We start from the raw sequence: 16,569 nt of genomic DNA, 5'->3' as shown, positions 1-16,569 counted from the left end.
TGCTTTCTCCTAAAAATGGAATGTAGCCAGACCATAGACTTCCGTGGGCATGCTACTAGTCAGGGTCTGGTACCTCTTCACCTAGCTCCTCTTATTTAAGGCTCTATTTGTTTATTTTTGTTCCCTCTTTTGGAAGGGAGGATGAGAGTTTCAGATCCCTTGTGAGATTAAAAACGAGTTTTTGTTTTTCCTGCTGCTTCTTTAAAATGAAATCATGCATGCTTTGCTTATATTTTACATATACTTACATAGTAAGTTACATGTGCTGCTGCTGCTGCTAAGTCACATCAGTCATGTCCGACTCTGAGAGACCCCATAGACAGCAGCCCACCAGGCTCCCGTCCCTGGGATTCTCCAGGCAAGAATACTGGAGTGGGTGGCCATGCTATCTGTGTAATATGTAATGATACATGACTTACACAGAGTGAACATCACCCTTTTAGGCAGGCAATTCTGCGAGTTTTAACATATTAATGTGGCTCCTACGCTTTCCAGAAGCCATGATATGAATCTAGTGAGGAGAAAAAACACTGGACTTGTAATCAAAATCCTTTATTTGAATCCTGACAGTACATTACTCAATGTAAGCTCTGTGGGAGCCAGGAGCTTTTCTTATTACTAGGAGAGTATCAGGTACATAGTAGCCTCTTGATAAATATTAGCTATATATTTGTTCATATAGCTTTATTCTACAGAAAGATTGTAGCTAACTTCCAGTTGTCTAACCTCTGTGAACCTGTTTCCACATTTGTAAAATGGGAATAAAACATTGTGTCTACCATGCAGAGTTTATGTAAATTTCAAATATTATAATGTGTAAAAACACATATAAAATATAAAGTATCATATGAATATGGACAAAACTGAAGAAATATGAAACTGATGTCTTACAGCAGAAATAAGATATGCTTCAGGGGAAGTGTCACTCTACATACATCATTTGAATGTCACCTTCACAATTCTGGTCTTACCTGGTCACTTGTACTATTATTTACTTAGCATTTTCCTTTAAGGTATCTTGCTTAGTTTTATTTTTAAAATTTATCTTTGCTGTGAATCAGCTGTAACCTGAAATTCTCATCTTCCTTTCCAAAAGAGGGAACAAAAATGAACAAATAGAGCCTTAAATAAGAGGAGCTGGGTGCAGAGGTGCCAGAACCTGAGTAGTAGAATGCCCACGGAAGTCTATGTTCTGGATATGTTCCATTTTTAGGAGAAAAAAAAATGGGTTATGGGTTTGATAGTGGCAGTAACATTTTTCTAAAATACATATTATAAAATACATAACCATCAGAAAATTTTAATATTTTGTACAATCCTTGTACTACCTAAATCATTCCCTATTTTTCCCTACTGGCCTGTTTCTTTCCTCTCTCAAGACTAACTTTTCAAAATAATTATTTATTTGGCTTCACTGGGTCTTAGTTGTGGCACATGGAATCTTTAGTTGCAGCATGTGGTATCTAGTTTCCTGACCAGGAATCAAACCCAGGCCCCCTGCACTGGAAGCGCAGACTTTTAGCAACTGGACCACCAGGGAAGTCCTGTCTCTCTCCAAATTCATTTTGAAGTATCAATAGGATACACTTTCCTCTACTTTGCTCACCCCAAATCTATTTAGGTTTTAAACTTTGTATTTCTCTCTTTTCTTAAGTCTAGCAACCATAAAGAATCCAACAGGGATTTATCAAAGTGTAACAAGTATAAGACATCTAGCTAAGAAGTTCTCAAAATTTAAGGCTCTTGGAGAAGGCAATGGCACCCCACTCCAGTACTTTTGCCTAGAAAATCCCATGGACGGAGGAGCCTGGTAGGCTGCAGTCTATGGGATCACTTCACTTTCACTTTTCACTTTCATGCATTGGAGAAGGAAATGGCAACCCACTCCAGTGTTCTTGCCTGGAGAATCCCAGGGACGGGAAGCCTGGTGGGCTGCCGTCTGTGGGGTCGCACAGAGTCGGACACGACTGAAGCGACTTAGCAGCAGCAGCAGCAGTATTCCTGCCGGGAAAATCCATGGACGGAGGAGCCTGGTGGGCTGCAAGTCCACTGGGTTGCTGAGGGTTGGACACGACTGAGAGACTTCACTTTCACTTTTCACTTTCATGCATTGGAGGAAGAAATGGCAACGCACCCCAGTGTTCTTTCCTGGAGAATCCCAGGGACGGGGGAGCCTGGTGGGCTGCCGTCCATGGGGTCACGCAGAGTCGGACACGACTGAAGTGACTTAGCAGCAGAAGCAGCATACAAAAATTTGTATACAGTGCTTTGCTAGTGACTTAAGGGATTTTCAAGGATAATACTGAACATGTGACTTTTGCCTCACATGCTAACTGAAACATCATAACACCAAGAGTGTTGGGAGACTCAAGCTATTGTTAATATTACGTTAGATTCCACCATTACCAGTCTCTTCTTGTTTCTAATTCCCTGCCTCTAGTCCACAGAAAATCCTTATTCTCAGTCTGAGTGATGTTTCTAATATTCTGGGCTCATCTGTAGAGCAGAGATGACTGACAGCTCCAGGCCCCAATGAATGAAGCCTTTCCCAGGTCCTATTTATCAATATTTCCCACCTCCCAAAATTCTCTGATGGCTCACTTGTTCATTCCTTTATTTACTCATTCAACAAATATTTACCGAACTGGGTAGGTGTGGTACTTACAATAGCACAGACAATGAACAAAAGAAAGTCCAATGAGAATACAACTAGAGACCTAATAATCTGAGGAGCTGGACAGTTTCTATGAGAAAGTGGCATTTAAGCTGAGATGGAAGTAGCTGAACGATGGGAGCAGGTGAGCACATGAGTGTGATGTCCAAGTGCTGTGACATCCAAAAGTGTGGTCAGTATCTGCATGTACGAACGCCCTTGGGTGGGAAGGAGGCTGCCAGACTCTAGACACCAGTTAGAGAAGAGAGATTCAGACGGAGAGTGACTGGAGATGGTTCTGGAGGCATAGTGAGAGTGAGAGACCAGTGCATGCAGAGTTTTATAAATCATGTCAAATAAAGACTTTGAACTCTATCTTAAGATTCAATGGGAAGCCACTGAAAGGGCAGGTTAGTGAACTAACAGGTTCGTATTTTCAATATTACTCTGTTTGAACTGTGGTGAATGGATGGGAGAGGAATGCAAAAGGATGTGGGGAGACAGGTTAGAAGTACACAGCAGTAGTGCAAGATAGAGGTGGTGTCTGGACCAGGAGAGAAGGGTGACAATGAGGAGCAAGAGAAAGAGCAAGATACAAGATATGTAGCCACCAGTTAGAGAAGAGAGATTCAGATAGAGAGTGACTGGAGATGGCTCTGCAGGAGTGGTGAACACCTGGTGGTGAATTATACGTAGAGCATGGAGACAGTGAGGTGGCCAGGAGGTGCTGGGGCAAAGGTAGGACCACAGGCTAGGGTAACAAGGAGAAGAGGCAGGTGTAAGACAGAAAAAGAAGATGAAGCTGACATATCGCCAGGAGACAAAGAGGAGGAGTCCAGTTATACCAAAAAAAAAAAAAATGTGTATTTCAGGAGACAGATTAGGGCTGCGGGCATAAATTAACTCTAGCTTTCTGTCACTGCTATGTATATAAACAGGGCTCGTAAGTACAACATTCAAGGGGAGAGCAGGGCAGCCCCTCAGTGAGGCTGAAAGGAAACTCATGAATCATAAGGCGTGAATCCTCACATTGAAATGTTTGATTATCCTTTGTAAAAATATGCAATTTCAGACATCAAGGGCTTAAATAAAATATGCCATAAGATTTGATAACCAATGATCATTCAGAAAATATCTAGAAAGTTGTGCCTGATTCTGCCATAGGGGGAAATCTGGACTTTGACCTAGGATGATTTTCCAAATTTGAAAATGGTCACTAAGATTTTTTTTTTTCTTAAAATCTTTCTTTGAATAAGGCTGTGTGTGCTGTTCTGAAGTGCATTCTAAAAGGGTATTAGGTACTACTTTAAAAAAAAAGCAGAAGTAAAGACATATCTGGATAAAATCCAACACCAAAAAATAAATCTATTCCCCAAAGAATAGATGGTAAAATAAATGCCTGACCCTTTGAGCTCTCTAGTTCTGTAGGTCTGGGATGCAACCCAGGCTACTGTGTTTCTGAAAGTCTCCATAGTTAAATCTGATGTGAAGGCAGAGCTGATTGAGGGCTAGGAAAATGGAATAGTGTGCCTAGGCCATAGTAGATGTTCAATAAGTAGCTCCAGGCAACATCATCTGTGCAATACTCTTGCCAAAACAATTTAACCTTAAGTTAATCACAAGGGAACAATCAGAGAAAGCCTAAATTTAGGGTCATTCTACCAAATAATTGACCCTGTGTTCTTTCAAATGTCTGTGTTAGGAAAAAGGAAGGTAATGAAGAGCAGGAAGAAAACATCCAGGAAGAGGAGGGGAAAAATCAGTAAGAAAGTGGGGAGCGGGGAGCAAGAAACAAGGAGAAAAAGGAGGAGGGGAAGAGATGGGGAGAGAAGAAAGGAGTGTGGAAAGGAAGGAAGGAAAAGAGAAGAAAGAAAAGGATGGGAGAAAGTTCTTGAATTAAAGGAGACTAACCGATAAGAAAATGCAACACATATTCCCAGATTAGATCCTGTACTTAAAAAATAAAATGCAAACAGGCAAACAAAAAATAGTTACAAAGAGCATCACTGAGATAAGCATGGATATTTGAATACAGACCGGATATCAGAAAACAGCATTTTATCAATGTCATATATTCTAAGTGTAATAATTGTATTGTGATTATACAGAAAATTTCCCATCTTCTTAGGGGATTTGTGGTGCTGTATTTTGGGAGGAAGTGACTCTGCAACTAATTCTCAAGTGGCTCAGCTCAAGACATGTGTGTGTGTGTGTGTGTGTGTGTACACATATACATATTGTGACATAATGTTGATGAGCTGGAGTGTATAAAAGTGTATTGTACCATCTTGTGATTTTCAGAAGATTAGAAAGTTTTACAAATAGCAAGAAAAACATTTTACATGCTTACAGAAACACCAGGTGAAATCCTTTATGTATATATGTGTGTGTGGGTGTGTAGATTATTTTGTATTCATAAAAACCCAAGCTTAAACAAATACATCATTGTCTGGGGTAAAAATAAATTAAATGGACTTTCAATTCTTTGTAGGAAATACACAGAATGCAGACTTTCTGGAACATCAAGCAAGGAATGACCACTGTCCCAGGAAAATTGGCAAAATGGAAATATGGCTCCGTGAACAGGAGGCCCGGGGAGAGCTTCTCTGGGACAGCTCCAGCTCTGACTCAGATGAGTCGGGGAAAGTAGAGGGAAAAAAAAGAGCACTGGTGAGAACCAGGACAGAAAGAATCCAACATTTTGATGAGTTTTTTGATTAAAAATAATAATAGTTAATACTATTCACTAATTAGTTACTGAATGTATTGGAAGCTTTCTTTCCTTTAAAAATTCCTCAAGGTAGTATATGAATTATTCTAAGAACACCAATTCACTTTCTTTTCATTTGAAATCCTAAGATTAAAGGTGCGAGACATATTGTTAATATATTAGTACCATATAACCCACTGCCTCAAAACTTAGGGACTTAACTAGCAGCCATGTATTGTCCCACTTTTCTGTGGGTTGCTGGGCTCAGTTGGGTGGTTCTTCTGTTGGTCTCCTTTGAAGCCTTTCATGCCATGGAAGCTGGATGGCAGGTAGGACTGGAGTCATCTGGAAACTCAACAAGGACACTGACACAGCTGGAGTTCACCCCCACGCTGTATCATCCCAGAGCCTCCTTACACGGATTTCCTGAGTGCTCTCTCCTGGAGGGTAGTCAATTTGCTTTTATGTCAGCCCAGGGCTCCCAAAAGCAGACGTTCCCAGAGGGAGAGAAAGCTGCCAATCTTAACTCTAATCCGATCATGGACCCCACACTCTGTTGACTACTGCAAGTCATAGGCCAGGTCACAGGCAATGATAAAGGGGCTATGCAGGGCAGCAATTCCGAAGTGTGGTCTACTGGGGTACACCTTTGAGACATGGCACCCCACCATATCTTTAAAAGCAAATCATATCTTCTAAAACAAACAGATGAGAGAGTAGATTTAATAGAAATAAAAATGACTTTCTAAAGAAAATCACAGGATGCTGCATTAGACACTAAGCTCACTTAAGTCACTTTCTTGTGAGTTATAAACTTTTTATCTCATAACAAAGAGGCTATAGGAAAAATGTAAAGTTATGAAATTAGATGCTTGCTCCTTGGAAAGAAAAGCTATGACAAACCGAGACAGCATATTAAAAAGCAGAGACATCAGTTTGCTGATAAAGGTCCATATAGTCAAAACTATGGTTTTTTCCAGTAGTCATGTATGGACTTGAGAGCAGTACTATAAAAAAGGCTGCGTGCCGAAGAAATGATGCTTTAAAACTGTGGTGCTGGAGAAGACTCTTGAGAGTCCCTTGGACAGCAAGATATCAAACCAGTCAATCCTAAAGGAAGTCAACCCTGAATAGTCATTAGAAGGACTGATGCTGAAACTCCAATACTTTGGCCACCTGATGTGAAGAGCTGACCCATTGGAAAAGGCCCTGATGCTGGGAAAGATTGAAGGCAAAAGGAGAAGGGGGTGGCAGAGGATGAGATGGTTAGATAGCATCATGGACTCAATGGACATGAATCTGAGCAAACTCCAGAGGTAGTGGAGGACAGAGGAGCTTGGCATGCTGCAGTCCGTGGGGAAGCAAAGAATTGGACACAACTTAGCAACTGAACAACAATAAAAAAATGTTAAGTGTGGAAGGTCACTGTGAATTAAAGCTCAAAATTAAATGGAGATCTCTTAGATTATGATATAGACCTTAGAAATTTACAAAAGGACACTTAGAAGTGTTCAATCCAAAAGTTATATTCTCAAAAATTAGATTTTTTAACCTTTTAAACAATCTGCTCTATTCAGATTTTACCAGTTAATGCACTCATGTGTGTGTGTGTATTTATTTCTGTGCAGTTTTATCACATGTATGGATTCATGTGAGCAACAGCATGATCAGACATAGAGCAGTTCCATCACTAGAATCCCTTGCGCTATCTAAAGGCCCCCCTGCAAAGGAAATTTTCAGGCAATTTCAAGAACTTCTTTTGTATAAAACTAGACTCCACTTTTAGCAACACCTAAAAATATTTTAAGCATCCAGAAGCCTCTAAGAATTCAGTGAACTTTAAAACAAAGTGAAAGAAAAATTCTCTTTTAAGCTTTCTCTAGGAAACTTCCAAAACAAAAATAGTAAAGAGAAACACCCTCTAACTTTGACATTCAGTACATTCAGATCAGTCACTAAGAAGATGAAAACTTCTATGTCAGAGGGCACACACTCATGTTTCTTCGAAGGACAGAAGTCAATTAATTTGGTCATCTCTGGGCATTTTTACTCCCAGTTCTTTGCAAGTAGTATACTTTTTCTTTGGTAGGTAGAAAGCATATTTCCTACAAAGGAATGCATAGATTGTTTGACCACTCAGCCTTTTTGGAAAAGTAAGAACTTTTTTTTTTTTTTTAATTGAAGTACAGTTTAGTTAGTTTCAGGTGCAGAGTTTTTTCCTAGATCTTGGAATTTATACAACTAAATCGATAGCATAAATTAGACATTGTCTTGAGATACAGGAACTAGACACATATGTGTACTGGTGAGGATAACACGGCTCAAAGTATTTCTTGAACTTCAGAGAATGTTAGCAGCGAAAGAAATAAACCATGATGCTTTCTCTGTTTATTTGCCTGCTCTGTGTGGAATTCTCACCCAATCTTAAATTCAAGAATTTTAAATTATAATAACAGTGATATTAATCATTGTTAATGTGCACTGTTCACGGTGGGTCAAGAACTCTCCAGATGCTTTTCATATATAATCCTCACGACCATTTTGTGGGTTACCCCTGTTTTATAGATGATGAAACTGAGGCGCTGAGAGGTTAACTAACCTTCCAGGGTCACCCAGCAGAACAGCGTATTTCTGAGCAGACTGTTGCTTACCAGAAGGGACCTGATGCGAGTCAGGAGCACTTCCTCCTCTCCCTAATTTTACCTCAGCTCACCAGTGACTTTCTGTAGCATTCCACATTTCTTTTCAGTTACTTGTTTTTTGGTGTTGGAGCAGAATACTACTGCACTAGAAAAGGTATGAGCTTTCTTTTAAAAAGAAATGCCTCGGAGCCCAGGTGCTTAACTGTGGGCATAGGGCAGGATAAGAGCACTGAGAAACAAATGCTTCAGAAACAAGAAACTTCAGGAGGGGAAGTTTCCAGGAGTGAGGGGCACAGAGAGGCAGATGAGAGAGTAAAGGCAAACTTAACTGTCTTTACAACTTGGCCTGGGAGCAGGATCAGTGAGCAACCCCACCGGATGCCCCATCCAGGAGGGAACTCAGGGGTGCACTGTGGCCTGGGCCAGAGAGTGGTGGTTCTCAGAGCCGGCGCTGGAAGCACCTGGCAAGTGACCAAACACGTAGCAACAGGTAAGGACTCATGGGCCCACCAGAGCTCTGGCACCAGGTTGGTGTCTCCCTTTTTAAGCTCCTCCCCGTGAATCTAACATGCAGCTAAGGCTGAAAACCACAGCTTCACTGCTATCAACACGCTACTGCAGCAGATACACCGACTTCTATCTTTAAAAGCAGCAGCTTCTGAGGTAATTTTTAAAGGTAAGGACATGAGGCCTGGAGCTTCACGCACAGTAAGAGGTTGCTCGTTTTGTTGGTAATTGTCTGAAAACAGCAATCCTTTACTTAATCTTGAATTTGTTCAGGGGCAGTGCAGGGCCATCAGTAAACACAGCTGCCACTGCTGGTAAAAGCTATAAAATTAAGCCTCAAGGCAAAGTTGTCAATTTTCTCCAACAGAAAATCTCAGCTTTGAGGGGAGCTGGGGAAGGCTTGTCTATGGCCAAATACATGCTTTCTCTTAGGAAAATAACATTCTTGCTCTGAATTTTTCATGAGAAAGAGAAGTCTTTTGGGGACGCTTTTGAAAATGTGTTTTTACTCAATTATTATTATTTTTTTGTGCAGAGGGTCATTCTTGTTCATCTATTTTGATGATAATTCTGAGTTACTGTACAGGGAGTTAAATGAAGATGACTCTTCATGGAGTCACCTATGAAATAGTTTTGTAAACAAAAAAGATAATCTTTTCTGTTCACACAGAGCCATTAGAGACAGAAAAACACCAGTTCTTCATGCCTTCATAAAGATACCAGCTCTTTATTCCCTTCTTACCAGGAAAGCCTGCTGCTGCTGCTGCTAAGTCGAGTCTTTCGTTTCTGACTCTGTGCGACCCCATAGACGGCAGCCCACCAGGCTCCCCCGCCCCTGGGATTCTCCAGGCAAGAACACTGGAGTGGGTTGCCATTTCCTTCTCCAATGCATGAAAGTGAAAAGTGAAAGTGAAGTCGCTCAGCCGTGTCCAACTCCTAGCGACCCCATGGACTGCAGCCTACCAGGCTCTTCTGTCCACGGGATTTTCCAGGCAAGAGTACTGAAGTGGGTTGCCATTGCCTTCATCCGAACAGGAAAGCCTGCTGATCATCAAATCATAATTAAAGTCAACTGTTTTTTCCCTCAAATCAACAAGAGCCTATTTCCACATATTACTACAGAATCTCACTAATTTGTAATACTTTGGGGAGGGCTTGGGAGAAAATAGGCTAAGGGGTAGATTAGGGAAGGTGAGGCCATTAAAAATCTGAATTATGTCTCATTTTTAAAGGAATACTCAATATGTACAAAATAAAAATATATTTGAAAACAAAGTCAAGAGTTAAGGTTTATTTTTAAATGTGTACTTCATAATAAGTCTGCAATTCGTTCATTTACTTAATCAAGCATTCGGCTAGTAGGTTTTAAGTGTCTATCAGATGCCAAGCATGGTTCCAGAGGCTGAAAATACAGCCATAAACAAGACAAAAATCCCTGGACCCATGGGTTACATTCCAGTGGGGAGACTCTGAGCAAAGAGTCAAATAACACAATACAATTTCAGGTAACATCAAGCATTATGAAGAAAGTAAAGCAGATCTGAGGATAGGCAATGGAACGGACTGTTTCAGGCAGGATGCTCAGGGAGGGACTTGTTAGGAAACCAGGTTTGTTCAAGCCAAGACACTGGGACAACAAGGTTTGCAGCAAAGAGAGGGTTTATTCTCAAGGCAGCCGAGATAGGTGAACAAGTTTAAATCTGCCTCCCTGAAGGCAAGGGGCGCCGGTATTTATGAGATAAAGATTAAAGTAGCGGGGTGGTCTGAGGAATGGAGAGCATGGGGAAGGTGACTAGAAAAAGTTTCTGTAATTGTTGTTCTGCACAGGTGTAACTAAGCCACAGGCCTTGGTAACTAAGCCAAGAAGTAAGCACTTGGCAGGATCTAAGAATGGAGTTTTCAGCCCTCTAATGGCTAAAGGACAGTGGCACATACCCATTTGGAGGATCACCGTTGCCATTTAGTTTTAATTGACTCGGCTTGAACTAGGCACAGCTGACCGTACATTCTTGGAAAAACAGGCTATGAGGATAATAGGCAAGTCTTTTGTAGCAGAAGTGATGATGACCTTGATTAGTGAAGACAGGTGAAATGGATTTGACCCAGGGTTTTAGAATCTCTGAGGAAGAGATTTGAATGAAGTGAGGGTAGATACCGTGGGAAAACCTATAAGAGCAAGTAAAAAAAGCTCTGAGGTGAGATAAGCTTGTCATTTTCAAGGACGAACAAGAAGGCTGGAATGGCTGAGTCGGCGAAGTTGCCTGACAGGGAAAAATCTCAGAAAGCTTGTCAAAACACAGTTGATGAGGAGCCCAGAAGATCATGGTGTGATGATGAGTATTAAGTGTAACAGAATTTAGAGACAGCAGGGGCTGGTCCCAGTCTAGACTGACATCTCTGATGTGATCATGCACAGAGGCAAACAGACTATGGCCCACACAAATGCCATGTGGCCACAGCTGGCCTTCTGGGCTCACCCTTGGCCCAGCTGAGCCAGTCAGAGAGGGTCTCCGTTTCTGCTGATGCCAAAACCTGAGTACATTCAGGAGTGATGCATAGTAGTGTTCTGCTCCGTGGGCCGGAGATTCAGGAACACAGGGGCTGCAGTAGACAGAATCAGAGACAAGGGATCCACGGAGACCCAACAGCACATCCGTCCCTCATTCCCAGCCCTCCTAAGGCCCTGCTGCCTCTTGTCCTTCCTTCTGAGACTGTATCCTTATAGTAAATTCACCTTCAGCTTGGGCCAGTTCCACCTGATTTCTGTTCCTTAAGGCCAGAGAATCTTAGCCTAAAGAAAGCTTACACAGCAGTCTCCTCCTTGCCTTATGATGCATTATTAGAGGCTGTGGAGGGCTGAGTTGCTGAGTGTGGCCAGTTATGGTTCCCAGCAGGTATTATGAGGATCTCTTCTCAAACCCATATTCAGTGATACTACATCAACCTTGATGGGAGTAGTTACACCACAAGAACTGGCAAATGTTATGAAACAGGACTTTTCTTTTCCAGAGCACTAGTTGCTAAACATTCCCAGTACACCTTTCTAGAGGTGCAGACCAATGGGCTGTAGAGTCTGAATTCACATGCCAGCACCGCCACTTCCTGCCTTGGGTAAGTTATTTAACCTCTCTGGCTACAGCCTTCTCATTGTAAAATGAAGATTATGATAGTGCCTGCCTCACAGTGTTGCTGTGACAGAAATAAGATCATAACATGTAAAGTGCTTGGAACAGCACCTAATACTTAATAACTTCTCTGTACATGTTATATAACTAGCAGTTTTATTCTTATTAAAATAAGAAAAAATCTGTGGTTCTGGAAGTCTGGTCTGTACAAGACATGAAACAAAAGCCAGAAGTACATAACTATGGAATTATGAAAAGATTTACCATGATTCACAAATGATGTGATTATATGCCTAGACTACCCAAAGGAATCAGCTGAAAAACTTGTAGAGTGAATAATGGAATGAAAACTAGGTATCTAGATAAAAGATATATTTAAAAATCAGCAGTTTTTGCAAACCATTTCTCAGAAGTTAGCCAACAGAAATAAAAATATCAGTACGCAAAGTCAAAAGTTCAAGGATGAATCGTGGGTTCACTAATTGTAAGGGAATGTCTCAGGATATACTGTTTCAGAATGATTTCTTTCTCTAACTCGAGCTCTCAAGCTCCCGTTCCCATCACTGTCCTCTCAGCAGTTCAAAGGACTTCAACCACTTGTGTCTTAAAATTCTGTGTTCGCTTAAGGTTTTCCCCTCCACTCCCCTCTCTCTCTCCCCAGCCAGGCTCCATGTTTGGGGGAAGAAGCACAGGACTGCTTATGGCCTCACCCTTGAGGAGTATGAGGAGTATCTCATCAGTACTGTCCTCCGTCCTCTCCAGCCTTGACCGAAAGATAAGCATCTTGATGATCTTGAGCATCGACCTCCCTCTCCTTAGTGTGCACCCCAATCCCAAACCTCCATCTATGTTACTTCCTGCCATACTCTTTGGCACTGGCCTTGTACACTGACTGCTTATGAGGAAGCCCTGTGGTAGTCTCCTGCTGTTGGGCCCCACCTCAGTTTAAAGGGTGCTACTCATCCACCAAGAATCAACTACATTTTCTACACAGTCCCTGGGGTGGGCTGTCCATTCCACATACTGTGCAAAGGAGTTCCCAAGGCTTTCAGTTCTCAGCTCCCTCCCAGGCTTCTTCGGAGGCCTTGGAAATTTTTTCACCTATTCCTTGCAGTTCCTGTGGGAGGCCTTGGAAATTTTTTCACCTATTCCTTGCAGACTCCTGTGGGAGTCAAGGCTTGGGGATGCAAGCCCTTTCTACTGAAACATATCTTGTTGCCATTATTACTCTGCTGCAGCCCCCAGATGTTGCTTCAAGTCAGGTTCATAATTTTTATTATTTTTAATAAAAAGCATGCCCCTCAAATATGTGTTTCTCTCCACTCCACAGAGATGTAGCTTTCCACTTTTAAATCAACAAATCTTCCTGAAGGCAGCAATGGTAGTCAAAATATTTAACTCTGAACAGAGTATGGACAGCAGTTAGAATGGCCCCAGTAAGGTACTCTGAATGAAAATCTGCCTGGAGTCTCTACATGATCCCATCTCCCATTTTCACACCCAAGGAGAGGCCAGGAAGAAGGCCCCATACCAGTTCCTCAGCTAAGCTTCCTTCTCTCAGTTTCTTCTAAAACACTTGCTTCTAAGCCAAGAAGTGGGGCTTCCCAGGTGCCTCAGTGCTAATGAATCCATCTGCCAATGCAGGAGGCATGGGTTGAAAAATTATAGTATGAAACCTCAATAAAATCAATTTAACATTTAATACAGAGAATTAATGGATTGCTTAGACATCCATATTACTAAATGAAAAAACTAAGGTGAATTACAGAATAATATGTATAATTTATAACTTTATTTTCATGTTTATATATGTTGTAGAAGCAAGAGAAAAAAATATGACAAGAGACTCCAAATTAACAGTATTTATAGTAGAGTGAGATTGGAGCATATCTTAGGTCAGGTTCCCAGAAACAAATCCTGAAGTGATTTGAGTGCAAGTTAACGCAATGGCACCCCACTCCAGTACTCTTGCCTGGAAAATCCCATGGACGGAGGAGCCTGGTAGGCTGCAGTCCATGGGGTTGCAAAGAGTCGGACATGACTGAGCAACTTCACTTTCACTTTTCACTTTCATGCACTGGAGAAGGAAATGGCAACCCACTCCAGTGTTCTTGCCTGGAGAATCCCAGGGACCGGGGAGCCTGGTGGGCTGCCGTCTCTGGGGTCGCACAGAGTCAGACACAACTGAAGCGACTTAGCAGCAGTAGCAGTATTTTTTAAGACGAAATCCCAGAAAAAGTTAATAAGGGAGTGGGGAACCAGGACATGGAATGGGGAGAACCCAAGTAAAGGTGCAATTTCAGGCAAAGTTCTGAGGAAGGTAACTTATCTCACAGGAGACCCTGAAGTATGATTGAGATCTGAATTGTTGAGACTGATACCAGGAAGCTCTTCATAATCCTGTAACCTCCAGTCATTGGCTAAGGATTCCCTGGTGTGGAGCAATTGCCTGGCACCCCTGGCCCTCTGCCCATGGGGGCAACGAGCTCCACTAGCCCAAAGCAGACTGAAGATAAGTCTCAGGTGAGGGTCATTGAAAGTGAAAGCAATTTGTCCCAAAGAGAGGGCATACCAAATGGCAAAATGTATTCAAGGAGATCTGGAAGAGCAACAGAATATACCACGGAGTAGAAGGGGGAGATGATCAGTACAATTTGAATCATTGCAAGGTGCAGCAAAACAGACATTCCTGTCATATGCCATATATATTATACACACTCAGTTACTGTTATTTTGGAGTAATGGATAGATGGCTGATCATGGCAATGATTTTACTTTTCCAGGAAGCAAACTAATAATAGAAGCTTCCAAGAGAGTATTTAAAGTTATTTATTCTCCCTGACCCAGTGTTCTATTTATAGGATAAATTCTTAAAGGATATGAACATGTAAATATTTGAATACAAAGACGTTCAATGCAGCATTACAAACACAAAGAACTTTAAAATAAAAACATTAATTTTACAGAAATAAAACAGGCTGACAAAAGCAAGTGTTTACAAACAGGTGAAAAAGACAATACAAAATCCTGAAAATTTAAAATACAATTTTAAAAAATAGTTGCTTAATAAATGAGCTGCATAACTGACATCAAAGACTAATTGAGCTAAAATATTTGTCCAAGGTAATCTCCAAGATGAATAAAGAGGAAAAACATGAAAGATGGACCTAATAATTTCCCTTCCTTAGAAAAAAGACAGGACATACAGAGGAACAAAGAAAGCAGTAGACTTTTTGTCTACTATACAAGCCAGAAAACAATAACATCTTTAAAGTATTAAAAGGAAAAAAACCCATCAACCTAGAATTTTATACCCAGAGAAAATATATTTCATAAATGAAGGCAAAATGAAGACTATTTTAGACATTCAAAGCTCAAAGAATTCATCAGCTGACCAGCATTGAGAAAAATGTCAAAGTTTTTAGGCAGAAGGAAAATGCTATCAGAAGGAATTATGGATCTACCCAAAGGGATGATGAGCACTAAAAATGGTAAATAATGTGGGTAAATATAAAATACTTAAAAAAAATTTTAGAACTTCTGTAAAAGTTAATTGACTAAAGAAAACAACAATGTATTATGAGGTTTATTTTATATACATTTTATATGTTAAATGTTACATTTTACTTACGTATATTTTTACATATATACATAAAATGTGTGTCTTACATGTATTGACAACAAAATAAAGGCCAGGAAAGAGGATATGGAAGTATACTGCAACTGTAACAGCTTTTCCACTGTACATGAGTGACTTAATATTACTAAAAGGTAGACTGTGATATATAAATAAGTATATTATAAGCATACTATGACAACCATTACAAAAAGAGGAAAATACACCAATAAGAGCAGATAGAATCAAATCATTAAAAATAAGACCAAAAAGAAAGAAAAGATGGACAAAACAGAAGATACATAAAGTAGATCCAAAAGCCAAGATGCCCTATTTAAATCCAACTATATCAATAATCAAATGTAAATGATCAAAAGCACTATTTAAATGCAAAGATGGTCAGATTTAATAAAAGAGCAAGAACCAATTCTACGCTGTCTTCAAGAAACAAACTTTAAAGTCACAGAAAAGTGGAAAGTAAAAGGGTGAAACAAGGTATACCGTGCTCCCACGAACCAACGTGGAGTCACCACAAAGTCAATTTCAGAGTATAGAATACGCAGCAGCAGCATTAGCAGCCAAAGGTATATATCTACCCAGTTTAGCAAGGGCAGAAATAAAAGATCATATTGAACCCCCCCCCACCCTTCCCACCTGTATTAAACTCAAATCCCCAAAAGGAATGATAGCCACACTGAATCACACCGCCACTCTTTGGGAAAGCAGGTCCAGATGATTGAGAGCCTCACAGAGTCACATGAAATTGAGATGCGTAGCTTACCAAAGGACAGATTCAAAGATGCTGAACAAAAGCAGCAGATATGCACTACAGATAAATGCTTAGGGACTGGCTACGTTCCTAACACATCACACAGGTGAAAAGCATAGCAATGGTATGATCCTATCCAAGAACAACTTACCAGTGGTAGAAGAGAATGAGAGGAGTTTTTAGGTGCTTATTAGTTCTGAAAACAATGCACAGTAGTCTCTCCTTATCCATGGGGGATAGTCCCAAGACCCCCAGTTTCGGGATGCCTGAAAATGTGAATAATGCCAAATCATTTTATATATATATATATATATATATATCTCCCTATACACACTTGTTTGAAGTATGACAGCAAAACTAGCACAAATTTCTTTTTTCATCTTTGCAATTTCATGGACAGAAAATTTGCTTTTACTACTGATCTCAGCAATCTCAGTATATGATTTTTTTTCTTATTAAGTTGAAAACTTTTACTTTTTTGCATAAAGGAAGCACTTTGCAGCTTCCCTTCAGTGTAACCAAATTGCCAGCATCACTACCATTGCTT

At 40.6% G+C, this 16,569-nt stretch overlaps 1 protein-coding gene across 2 annotated transcripts in view; it reads left to right on the top strand.

Annotated features, from left to right (window-relative positions):
• Positions 1-9,787, top strand: part of CCDC198 (coiled-coil domain containing 198) — a 33,374-nt gene extending 23,587 nt beyond the window's left edge. For both annotated transcript variants that reach the window (XM_061428997.1, XM_061428996.1), the window contains exon 6: positions 5,145-9,787. In XM_061428997.1, the coding sequence (XP_061284981.1) occupies positions 5,145-5,374 (230 nt within the window). In that variant the 3' untranslated portion in view covers positions 5,375-9,787. The remainder of the gene's footprint in view (positions 1-5,144) is intronic.
• The last annotated feature ends 6,782 nt before the right edge of the window (positions 9,788-16,569 follow it).

The sequence above is a fragment of the Bos javanicus genome, chromosome 10, assembly GCF_032452875.1.
Source record: "Bos javanicus breed banteng chromosome 10, ARS-OSU_banteng_1.0, whole genome shotgun sequence".
NCBI lineage: Eukaryota > Metazoa > Chordata > Mammalia > Artiodactyla > Bovidae > Bos > Bos javanicus.
Note: the sequence above shows the minus strand (reverse complement) of the source record. Positions and strands in the feature narration are given on the sequence as shown.